General features: G+C 50.0%; 1 protein-coding gene across 3 annotated transcripts in view; it reads left to right on the top strand.

Moving 5' to 3' along the window:
* Positions 1-8,087, top strand: part of PLXDC1 (plexin domain containing 1) — a 63,595-nt gene extending 55,508 nt beyond the window's left edge. The window contains exons 12-14 of one of the 3 annotated variants that reach the window (XM_067022077.1): positions 3,047-3,082; positions 5,238-5,398; positions 6,718-8,087. In XM_067022077.1, coding sequence (XP_066878178.1) covers positions 3,047-3,082; positions 5,238-5,398; positions 6,718-6,837 — 317 coding nt within the window. In that variant the 3' untranslated portion in view covers positions 6,838-8,087. Of the gene's footprint in view, positions 1-3,046; positions 3,083-5,237; positions 5,579-6,708 lie in introns of those variants that run through there. The other 2 variants (XM_059046525.2, XM_067022078.1) reach the window with 2 other exon arrangements.
* Positions 8,088-12,786: the final 4,699 nt, after the last annotated feature.

The following is a 12,786-nucleotide window of genomic DNA, read 5'->3' as shown; positions in this document are numbered from 1 at the left end:
AAAAGAAAAATTGATAAAGACTTCTCCCCACCCCAAACTCTCAAGGTGTCTGGAGGGACAGGTTTGGGTCACCCCCTGCCTGTGCAATTATAGCCCACACAGGGAAACTTACTGGAGGCAGAGTATATCTTGGGGTCCAGGAAGACGTTGTGAATGAAGGGGATACAGCACTTCAGCCAGGGGGACCCACCTGGTCAGAGCAGAGTTGGAGAGCAGAGAAGTTAAGTGAGAGCAGCTGCTGGAGGGTGTGTGGAGCCCTAGCAGAGAGGGCCCGGGGAGCAGGAGGTATGGGGGCTGGATTGGAAGAGTTGTTCACTTGCTTCAGTGCTGCCCACTTAAGTGAACCAGAATGACCTCAGAGTGGCAAGCGGCTGCCGCAAAGCCCACGCATTTTATTACAAGGACACACAGGCACTGACCCGGAGTAACTGTGTGCACCGTAAGGGCTCATCTGATGAGCAGCTGAACGGGACATGTTGGTAGCAGCCGGAAGTGACCACGAACTACACAAAATGACCACTCGTTCACTAGACATTACACGCATTTCTTCTCTCTGTGAGTTTTTGTGGTCCTGGGCCACGATCCATTAATGAGGGAATCGGTTTGCATTCTGTGGACCCCCAACAAGGTGGCAGGTGGTAACCAGCCCTCGGTGAGTGGGAGCAAAGCTGCTGTAGGCACAGCGTGGTCGCCTTCGGTCGCCTTGTGGGAGGGACGGGCTGTAGGTGTCCTTTTGTCTGCCCAGGGTAGATGTGGACTGGGCTACAATGGACTTCCAAAGGTCTAGATTCAAAACAAGTTGCTTCCAATCAAGTTAATTTGTCCAATGATGTTTAGGGTTACTTTGGTTAGTGTTGAGTAATCAATTCATCATTTCAACTTGTAGTAACAAAACAGACTCAGAGGCGTACATAAATACCTCGTGTACTGAAATTCCTGAAGAAAACGTATCTTTCTATTATATGCCTACAACTCTCTATTTGTTTTGTTTTACTTTGAATTTTTAGGGGTGCTTTTTATTATTTTATTTTATTATTATTATTATTTTTAAATTTATTTCTCTATTTTTGGCTGCGTTGGGTCTTCGCTGCTGTGTGCAGGCTTTGTCTAGTTGCAGTGAGCAGGGGCTACTCTTCGTTGCGGTGCATGGGCTTCTCATTGTGGTGGCTTCTCTTGTTGCAGAGCACGGGCTCTAGGCGCGTCGTCTTCAGTAGTTGTGGCACATGGGCTCGTGGGCTCTAGAGCGCAGGCTCAGTAGTTGTGGCTCACAGGGTTAGTTGCTCTGCGGCGTGTGGGATCTTCCCAGACCAGGTCTCGAACCTGTGTCCCCTGAATTGGCAGGCGGATTCTTAACCACTGAGCCACCAGGGAAGTCCCGAGGGGTGCTTTTTAACTTTAACTTTTTAAAAAAATTATGTAACAGTTAAATGATAATTAACATGGCTCCAAAGTCAAATCTACAAAAATAGCTATATTCAAAGAAGTCTAGTTTTCTCCCCTCTGCCCTATTCCCTCTTCCCTCTATGAGGGACCATTTAAAAACTTTCTTATGGTTTATTCTTTCATTATCTAATGTGATTTTTTTGATATTTGAAGATTTATTGGAAATGTATAGCAGAGCAGGATGCCACGTCCAGCCACTGGGAGTGTAAATAGCTGGGTATTGAGAGGCTCACAGTCTATGGAATCAATGGGACCCAAGATGCCACAGAAACAGATACCAAATGCAATGGGACACAGGGGAGGACACACCCATCTGTCCTCCAGGAAGTGACGGGCCTGGACCAGGACTAGGGTGAGGCAAGTGAGGCACTCAGTGCAGGTATCAAGTTTAAGGAGGCACCAAAAAAAAAAAAGCAATAATTAAGATAATAATCTTTTCTTGCAACGTTTGTAAAAATCAAAATTAATGCCAAAAATTCCATAATAAACAAAATTTCAAAAAATTCTAAAAAGACAGGATCAGAGCCTGTGTCACATGTATCACCCTGGCCCCAGCCCTGCAGGGGGCATTTCACGGGTGGGACTTTTGAAAGAGAAGGGGAGGAAGGGCACCCCCTGCAGGAGGAAGATCTGAGAGGGCTCCAAGGCCTGGAGAGCCTTGGGTAGCTTGTCACAGACACTGCCATGCTGTTGAGTTGTGGCCAGTGGTAGGAGAAAAGAAGATTGGGACACACTGAGAAGGGCCTTGAATATCTGTGAACAAAGGGGAGCCAGTGAAAGCCTTCAAAATGTCGCAGGCCCTACATTGTGGAAGGTTCCGCTGGTTTAACGTTTTGATGCTTGAAGCAGTAATCTCCAGTCATCTAGAACATTTTCCTGACATGGAATTCTTGCTGTCCTTTCCCCATAGGAATCTGTGGGGAAGAACCACAGGAAGGGTCAACCATTGGAACTTATTTAGGAGGCTGCAAGATACACTCCTCGAGGTGTAGAGGGAGTGTGTTGTACCCTGGGAAGTCTCCAGGCAGATTCGATCTTGTGACACACACACGTCTCCTCAAATCCTTCCTCAGCTTCCTGCTGCCCCCTTAGGAGACTGCCCCTTAGGCCCTCAACTTGGCTTTCCAGACAGCTTATCCCCCCACCCCCCGCTTCACTCTCACCACCCTTCATTCACATCCCCGCTACCCGCCAGCTGCACTGAACTGCTTTTTTTGTCTCAAATGGCCAAGTTGTTGCTGACTCCAGCCTTTGACTCCGCTCTCTCCTCTGTCTGGGACCCTTTCTCCCAGCTCCATAGCTCATCCCTCCTTCTTGACTCCCTTTGTCTGGGCGAGGCCTCCAGTTGGAGTCAACTCCTAGTAAACACTCAGTAAATATTTGTTGAATGAATGAACACTACGAAAAGTTGGCTTGTCTGTGGCCTTCTACCTTTACACTGCTGTGTGACTTTGAGCAAGTCACCTCCTCTCTCTGTGCTTCAGTTTCCCGGCCTTCAAAATGAAGGGTTGGACTTGAACCTCCCTAAAGTCTCATCCAGACCTAGTGACAGAGGCCATCATGATTCCACTAATCTTGTGCCTTCTCTCCTTTCCCTTTGAAGATGACACCAAGTTGAATCCCTATGCAGAAGGAGAGGGTGAGTACAGAACTGCCTGCCCCTCTTCATCACACCACTGCCTCTTGGACCCACCCTGGAAGAGGGTGCAGCCGTCACCTGGCCTCATTGCTTTTACTCTGAGTGGGGGAGGGGGAAACAACAGCAGCCTGTGCTTCCCAGACTTCTTGCTGTGTGGGAAGGCAGGGGGCTTCTGGGAACAGACCCCCTAGACTGAAGGAGCAAATCTACATCTAGACATTTCTCATCTCAGCCAGGAACCTCCTGTGGTTCTTCTCCCGGCCTCTGCCCTTGAGTATCTGCTTCCCTGATAGGAGTGAGAGGAGGAAGTGAGGGCTAAGCTAGGGCAGACATGGCTGTGTGGGCCTGTGGCCCTGGCTTCTGTCCCCAGGGGCCTCCCAGCCAATGAGGGGTGGAGAGCAGCTTCTCCCACTCAAGTGGCATTTGATTCCCAACCTGGCTTGGCAGAGAGTACATAAACATTGCCCACCACAATGTTTACAGGGCACCAGAAGGTGGGGTCCCCTTTCCCCAGGACTGCCTGGGGGATAACCTCCTCTCTGGGGACATGGGGTGACCCCACCTCCCCTGCCCTTTGCCCAGAGCCAGCTCAAGCCCTTGCCGCAACTACCACAAAGGGTAGATGGAAGAGCCTTCCGGCCCCAGGGGCTGGGAGACTGTTACCTGGGCTCCAGCAGGAGAGGAGGGGCTATTAACGCAGCACATCTCGATGGGGTCTCCCATGGGAGACAGAGTCATCGCTGCTCTGTGGGCTGTGGATGTGAGTGTACACGTGTGTCTGTTGGGCTGGGGGAAAGCAGGGGGCCCTGGGCCACGTTCCCCCTACTCTGCACCATGTGCTCATCAGCCCAAGCTCTGCCCCTCAGATCATAGGGTCACTGAAGGCTGAGGTCTGATGGCCAGCTCAAGAGAGGCCAGCTTGGGGCGTGTCATCGCAGCTCCCCCAGCTCTTGGCAGATAAAGGCATGAACCAAGCACAGGAGTGCCCCAGGAAAGTTTCTCTCCTGGGTTTTTTCTGCTGACAGAGAAAAGGGGATGGGGAACATAATGATTTTGGATGCACACAGCATCTTATTAAAAATCTCTTCCGCCTGTTGACTCCCATTCCACCCACCAGCGATGTCAAGTGGATTCAATATTTGTGTTGCTTACATGCTCATCAGTCTTCTCTATGTCGTTATCTCCACATCCTTTTAGGGTAGGGAGAAGGAACAAAAGCCCACCCCAGGTAATATCAGGGAACTAGGTTTCTTGGTGGCTGGCACGAACTGTGTCCTTGGACAAATCACTTCATCTCTCTGTATTTCCATTCCTTCAGCCGTACGAGAAAGGGGTTGGACTGGATGAGCTTCCAGCTCGATAGTCTGTGGAAAATACCCAGTCTTCTCCTGGGGAATGTATTTCAAATGCTTGGAATGTTCACAAAGAGTGTCTGCTGGTTTATTAGCCCTCAGAGTGTCTAGTTCATTTCTTTTATTGAGTTCCTCTGATGGGTCTGCCATTTTTTCTAAGAGTTGAAACACAGAGATGAATAAGACACTGTCCTTGCCTTACAGAAGGTCACAATCTGGTAGTGGACAGTGACAGGTAAAAATGTGGTCATTTTGCTATCATAATAGCTAACACTTATTAAAGTTGTCCAAGATACCAGCCATGATCCTCAGCAGTTGACATGAATTATCTCATTTTCACCCTCTCAATAACCCTACCAGGTACTTAACAGTATTATCCTTGTGCTACAGAAACGATAACCGAGACACAGAGAAGTTAAATAATTTACCCAAGGTCACACAGCTCGTAAGTAGCAGAGCCTGGATTTGAATCCAGGCAGCCAGACTCCAGATCCCAACTCTTAACCATCACATGCCCTTTGTGAATTCCTCAAAAGAACTTATATGGGATGGGTACTGGAGAGAAATTTTATGATACTTAGTAGACATTTGGGCAACTTTTAAGTGATTTTGGAAAACCACCTGAACCGTGCTAAGAACAAAGTTAATGTCATACTCATAATGGTTCCACCGACTCCACCTTTTCATGTATTTGATAAGTAAACCTGAAGGTTCAGTCGGCTTTCATCTCTGGGACTTTGTCAGAACCCAGGACCCCATGACCCCACCTTCCTTGCTCCCCTGACCTAATGGTCTCTCCACAGGCCTTCAGAACAACCTGTCCCCCAAGACAAAGGGCCCCCCCTTGCACCTGGGCACCATCGTGGGCATCGTGCTGGCCATCCTCCTCTTGGCGGCCATCATCCTGGCCGGGATCTATATCAATGGCCACCCCACCTCCAACGCTGCGCTCTTCTTCATCGAGGTCAGTGCAGGATTGGGCTGCCTCTCTGGCGTGTGCATCTGCATCAGTGTTTCCCCAGCCTTTCAGTACCTGCCTCTCCCCATCTCATCCCTCACCCGCCACGTGCCAGCCTCCTGTTTCCACCTGAGGGACTTCATCAACTCCATCCAGGCACATCTTGCACTGGCGGGCACCCTCTGAGTCCCTAACCCCCCAGGGCTTGACCCCTCAGGACTCCTCCGGACCTCTTGTCCTGTTGAACAGCCTCTGCTTTTGCGCTCCCATTTGTGAAATCAGAACAGTCCCCAGAGGAAAGAAAGAGGCCAAAAATGCCTCACATGCCCCTTGAGTGTTGTGCAACCATCCCTGATGATTTATGGTCTCTCACACCCAAATTCCAGGCCTGGTGCTTATTCAAAGCCATAATGGAACTGAGGTCTCTGCCTCTTGGCCTGCTGTGTGTGATTTTCGATTAGATTTGACAGGCCATAGTAATCATAAGAGTTGCTCTGTCTGGGAGCTTTTGTTGAGGATGCTGCAGTTTGGAACATCTCAGGATTCAGAAGAGCCAGCCTGAGGTGCAGCAAGGGAAGTAAGGCCTGGGCCCCTTCACTCTGGGCCACAGAGCTCAGCAGCCCCTGCCCCGGCCCCCCCACTCTCGGCCTCTGACCAGCTCTCTGAATCCTACAGTGATGGGGCCTCTGGGACTGCATTCCTCCACATGGGTCACAAGCCCCCGACCAGAGGCCTAGGTCATTCCCTCCTCTCTGTTTAGATGCCCCCTGTTTCTTATGAATTCTAAGCATTCTTAGGTTAAGATTAAGACCTACTGAGGCTAAGGCCAACCTTGTTTCACCTGGGGAACCTGCAGATCCCCAGCCACAGGGATGCTGACCAGAGGTCTGATGCAGGCCTAGGAATCTGCATCTCCTTCAGCTCCCCAGCTCTGATGCAGGACCTGTACTGTCTGGAGGGTTATCTTAGCGTTTCCAGAGCCTCCCAGATCATTCCATCTCTTACCCACTCCCTCACTTTCCACAGTCTCAGGACTTCACTCAGTGTGTGCTGCTGAGCTTTTCACCTGGCGTCCTGCAGTCCACACGGCGGGGAATAAAATGACCTCTTCCTTCCCAACTGCTGGGGCTCCCAGCAGGTTTCCCAGGGGGATGAAGGATCACAGCCGGGAGCCTTCTGGGGGAGAGGGCCCTAGACTTCACCCTCCCCCAGCACCTTTGAGAAGTGCTCAGAGCCGTCCCCCGGGGGGAGGGGGAGGGGGGAGGGTCCCAGGGGAGAGAGAGTGCCCCGCTGACTCTGCGCCTGTGTCCCCGCAGCGGAGACCTCGGAGACCTCGCCGCTGGCCGGCCATGAAGTTCCGCAGCCACCTTAACCACTCCACCTACACAGAAGTTGAGCCCTCAGGCCACGAGAAAGAGGGCTTCGTGGAGGCCGAACAATGCTGAGAGTGCCAGGCCTCCCTTGGGAGGGTAGGAAGGAAGACCCGGGGACCTCAGCAAACATGAGTCAAAGCAAAGCAGAGAAGTGACTTTCCTTGGCCTCCTCTGAACACACCCTGGCTGGGAGATGAGCCCATGGTCTGTGGTGCCAGAGCTATAGTTTGGCCATCCCACCCCAACTATTGAAGCAGGAGGCAGAAAAGCAACCACATTGAATTTTTAAGGAACAGGAACCTAACTTCAGCCTGTTTTGATGCCAGGGGTCTCCCCTTCTGAGTCTCTCAATGGTCTACTCTGTAGCTGCCTCAGAGGTCCCCTCCCACCTGGAGACAGCCAGATGCCCTGCTCCGGTCACCTAACGCCCCTGCATGTGACACAAGAGAACCCAGCTCTAGACGGGGGCCGCTGTATTCCAGAGTCCATAGACTCAAGAGCTGGTCCTCAAGGCTATGGATGCAGCATATTTTGCCCCAGCTTCTGTGCTCTGGAAGTCTGAAGAAGGAGTTCTCTCCATCTGTTAAAACACAGGTATGGCTGCTCCCAGCCCTTCTGGCAAGCCACTGACTGGCGTGCTGGCATCAGAAGAAAGCCAAATGAGAGAAGAAAGAACTTGTGGGAAGATTGTATTTTTAGGCTTTACTACCCCAGCTTGACCTTTCTGCTGAGAACCAGTACTTCTGCAACAAACGTGTGTTGCCCGTGTTGCGGTCTTTATCCAACTGCGGCCCAGCCCGGGCCTGGCGAGCCGTGCTGTGCATGGCCACGTCTACCCTGTGGGCCTTTCATTCCAATGGCACGTTTGCTGTCCACTGTATTCACTGGCCTGGTCTTCTGTCAGTGCCAGGAAGTACCTCCAAAGGCAGGGCCTGCCTGATTAATATTTTTCCTCCCCTGAGCTGGAATTTTATAGCCATTAAAGAGAAACGAGGTGGAGAGAGGGCTTCTTGAAACATACCCAGGAGGGAACTTCAGTTGGATTCTGTTGAAAAGCAAAGCCTCCAGAGGGATTGGGATAGAGGAAGCTGGTGTGGGAAAGAGGGATTTTATACGTAAGACCTTGACCTGGAAAGTTGCTTGCATCTCCCCAGCTCTGCTGGAAGTTCTTGGGGCAGAGAGTTTAGGCTCCCAAACTTAACCTGGTTTTAAGGGAGTTTTGTCCCAGGGATGAGTTGGGGTTGCTTCTGAAGAGCATTTCCAGTGAAAACCTATAGTTAGTTCACCCTCATGCAAAGTAAAAAACATCATCAGCAAATAAATATTAAGTCACGGTGTCCACTTAGTCACATCCTTTTATGCATGTCACCGGGATGCTGCCAAAGAAAGAAGTTAGTTTAAATACAAGGCCTCCTGAGGTGGGGGTAGGGAGTCTGCAAATAACCAGGCACGTCCAAACACTGGGCTGAAAGTTTTCCAGATGTTTCATGCTTTATCCTTGGTGAGGATGGTAACAATCAGAGTGGGAGACATGCCGGACCTCGGCTATCTATATGTATTCTTCATAAACCAGGCAAGCAATAGCTATGGTTTTGAGAAATCGTAGCAGAATTTGAGAAAGTAAAAAGATAATGCCTCAAAGACAATAGGGTTCTTTGCAAGCTTCTGAAGGACAGAAAGGTCTGAAACAGAGCTCTCTTCATGGGAAAATTGCAGCCAGGCACTGAAATACTCTGGGCTTCCAGCACTGCCTGTTGTCAGGAGGGTGATTTTTGCCCTTGCCTGACCAGCAGAGCATCTATGACCTTTGTGTGCCTAAAATGGCCAGTGGGGCAGTCCCCATTGGGTCCACATGCAGCGCACAGCTCCATGGATCCCACTCCCAAACTCCAGCACGCTTCTTCCCAATGGGAGCTCTTCCGATTGTTCTGATTCCTGGAGGGGAAGGACATAAGAGTGAAGAAACGGGCGGTGATGTCCTGAGGTCTCTGCCGGTAACGCTGCAGATAGAGAGAGAAAGCATGAGCTAGCTCGGGCCAGTCAGAGCAAGCCTAGCTGGCGCCTGGGATGACAGTGGGGAGGGCAGTGGAGCTGTTTGGCAGCAGGTAGCCTGGTTTGTTAACAGCAAAAAAGAACGAAAGATGTGGCCCCAAGAGAGGTCCCTGGACATTAAGAGTCCCTCAAGCCAGAACAAAGTGCTCCCAGGAAACAGCCAGCAACTCGCAGAGTTAACACTGGTTCCCAGATATCCTTAGGATCTCTCACAAGATCAAGCATCCCTTAGACCCAGGAGTTTTACTCCAAGGTTTAGCGTGGGTTCTTTGGGTAACTACAGAGAGTGAGTCACCTGCACAGTGAGTGACCGGAGGGAGACAGGGGTTTCATGGTCAACCAGCAAAGTGGTACTTCTGTGCTGTGCTGTGCACGATCAACCACAGGGAGCTTGCAAACTTCAGGTCCCCTCCACCCTACAGGCAGATACAGTTACCAAGGAGAGCAGGTGGTCAGCAGGTCCTTCCTTCCCTACCTGGTGCCTCTGGGCACCCTCACAGTGATCTCACTGGAGGAGGTGGATGGGTCCATGAAAGCTCATCACTGTGACGGGAAGCTTCAACCCCTTGAAATAGCTGTCTGTGTTGTACCCAGTCATCAGAAGCTCTCAGGGAGGCTCTGTTTTACACCAGAACTCTTAAGAGAGCCAACAAGAAAAGGAGGAGAAGAATGCAGAGGCCAAGTGTGAGAGGAGACCCCTGGATCTTAGTTCCCCTTTAATCAGCTGCCCCTAGATTTGAGGATTTGTCCAGTCAGGTCCTTGGGGTTTCTGATTCTAGAACATGAGTGCACTTAAGCCCAGCCACCAACCCCAGTACCCAGAAATGCCCCAGGAAGAGCAGATGGGGTTTTCAAGCTTGACTAACTGGCCGTCTCCCTTCCGCCATAATTAGGTATCACCAGCCACTCACCCCAGCTGGCCCCTGACTCTGGAAACTGCCTCTTCAGGTCTTCAGGTCTCAGCCTGGAGCCTGAGGTTGAAAATGTCCTTTTGTCACTGTTAGAGGTTCTCGATGGGCCTATGGAAACAGTATTTAAAATTTGTGTGTTTTGCCAGGGCTTGCCTGTGTCATGTGTTCTTTTTTATTTTTTTATATTTTTGCGGTACGCGGGCCTCTCACTGTTGTGGCCTCTCCCGTTGCGGAGCACAGGCTCCGGATGCGCAGGCTCAGCGGCCATGGCTCACGGGCCCAGCCGCTCCGCGGCACGTGGGATCCTCCCGGACCGGGGCACGAACCCGCGTCCCCTGCATCGGCAGGCGAACTCTCAACCACTGCGCCACCAGGGAAGCCCCTGTGTCATGTATTCTTGTATTATATATTTAGGTATCTATCTATATTTATAGATAGGTAGATAGATTATTGCTAAAAACATTGGATGAGGCTTGTAGCTGTGCTCAGCCTGTAGCTTGTTGTGTTACATTAAGACAGTGGCAAAAGCTGCCAGCCAACCACACTATGTGAAAAGAAGAGTGTTCACCACCAGAGCTGATCACTTATTTCGTTGTGGGCAGAGCTAAGACTCTCTTCTCTGAGTACAGGAACAGATAAGAGATTTGCATGAAGCACTGATCAGGGGCCACACCCAGACTCCCTACACCAGGTGGAGTCACAAATAAAATCAGCCTCCCTCTCTCACCATCTCCACTCTACCCCACCCACAACGAAAAGCCACCTGAACTTACAGCACAATTCGAAGGACCTGGGATCTGAGGGCACACTAGCTATTCTAAATGCAATGTATTCACATATTTAGCGTGAAGATTCCTTGCACGGATTTCACTGCTAATAAAAGGCAACGTTCATTTACGACTTCTGCCGTGTGCAAAAGTAAATGCAAAGGATTTTGAGTGACATTCTACCACTCCTCGCACAGACTTTAGTCCTGATGACTGCCAGCTTCTCTAAGGACCTGAGCGAAGGAGCAGAGGAACAGCCTCCAGCAATTTGCCCAACAGGGGTGCTCTTCCCAAACTCCTGTCCCACCTCAAGAGAAACAGCCTGGAAAGAGACTCCAGCTATTTATTCGTGGTTTGGTGGAAGTCCCCGGAAGTAAAACCTCATGGGTTTCTAATCTACTATCTAGAGATACAGAATAAATGTGCTAAGTTGACGCTGCCACGTTTCTGGAGGCTTTGCATTTGAACCACTTTAGTAGCCTCGTTGTTTTTATTACTTTGCATATTTTGCTCACAAAACATGGTTAAGCAAACCAAAACAAAAAGAGGAAAAATTTGAACTTCTTACAGCCAAAATCAGCTATGCCAAATTTCAGGCTCCAAAAAAGCCAATTTATAAATAAACATGCTGTGTTTGCCAAATAAAGAGGAATGTGTTGGAGAAGGCCATGTGGATTGGTGAGAAAGCCCACCAGCTGCTCCGCAGTGCGTCAGGAGGCGGAGCTGCAGCCCCAGCCCTGCCCCTGAGGAGCTGTGTGTTGTCGGCCAAGTCACCCAACTTCTCTGGGCCTCTGCAAAATCAGGGGGTGGAAGGACTAATTGATCTAAGGAGGGGATGTTTTCCTCTCCTTAGCAAATACATTTATCTGTTTCTGTTTTGTTCTGTTTTTTTTCCAGTTCACAAGCAGCTCAGATGGAAGCATCCCTTTCGCTTCCATTATCTTGGTGAAGTGATCAACTTTGTTTGCCCGGGACTTCCCTGGCTCTAACGCTGAGAGCCCTGTGTCCCAGGAAACCCCCTAGTCGAGAGCCCACTGGGACAATTGGTTAGTCTATCCTTGGAGTCTATCCCGACCCCATTGGCTGAAGCGATGTTAACAAGCTCAAGTACTTGTAGAGCATCAGAGTCTTGGACTTACCTATTCAAAGTGTGGTCCACACAGGAATCCCCTGGGGGTCAGCTGGAAATGCAGAACTCAGGCCCACCCACCCCAGACCTACTGAGTCAGAATCTGCATTTGAGCAACTCCCCAGGTGACTGAGGTGAAATGCATGAACGTTTGAGAAGCATTTCTAGGCAACAATTTTACTGACATGATCACAGCCTGTCGGGGGGGGCATTATTCCCCCATTTCTCAGATGAGGAAACTGAGGCTCAGACAGGTGGTTTACTTATTTATTTATTCATTTGATCAATACTCATTAAGCACCTACTGTGTGCCAGGCATCATTAAGTGACTTGCCCAAGGTCACACGGCTAGTGAGTAGCTGAGACAGTCCCCAAACCCAGGACTTTGGATTCCCATCTGGGGTTGTTCCCTGGGTACTGTGGGGTGATGCCAGAACCACATGGCCACAATGTAACAGGGAAGCTGATTGTAGATTAAACAGAGCCCTTCCAGGCCTATAGAGAGTCTCAAGAATATGTAGACCAACGACGTCAGATACGTACTCTAGGGACTTTCTTGGCTGTCAAGTGGTTAAGACTTGACGCTTCCAAAGCAGTGGACACAGGTTCAATCCCTGGTTGAGGAACTAAGATCCCGCATGCCATGCGGCACAGTATGTACTTTTGGGTCCTGAAACTGTGAGCTTATCATCTATTTATTTACACAGCCCAAGAGCTTAAAAATATCCTCATTTTTACTGCTTCCTTCTCACCCGGATCCCCCACTCCAGTGACCCTCCAACGTGAAGATGTGGACACACTCTCCGTAAGGCTTTACAGAACACCAAGGCACACCTCGGTGCTTATTTTCTTGAATGGACGGCAATTGATTACTTCATTTCTCCCGTGGGGCTGGAGAGAAGGGAGATGGGGAGGGGAGGGAGAATCCTTACTTGAACTGCTAACACCAAAGAGAAATTCTTCGGGGGACGATTTTTCTGATGTTCATAAAACATTTTTACATTTGGTCCCTAGAGATAGCTAAATCATACCCGCAAAGCTAATCATATCCACAAAGCTAAAAACATGGAAAAAGAAACATCTAAATATAAGCCAATAAAATCTCATCATACACTCCCAGGCTTGGGTGAGAACCTTCCCTTCCAGCTTCAGTGTTTCCTCT

This window comes from Kogia breviceps, chromosome 19 (genome assembly GCF_026419965.1).
Source record: "Kogia breviceps isolate mKogBre1 chromosome 19, mKogBre1 haplotype 1, whole genome shotgun sequence".
In the NCBI taxonomy this organism is placed as follows: Eukaryota; Metazoa; Chordata; class Mammalia; order Artiodactyla; family Physeteridae; genus Kogia; species Kogia breviceps.
This window is presented reverse-complemented; position numbering and strand designations above follow the sequence as displayed.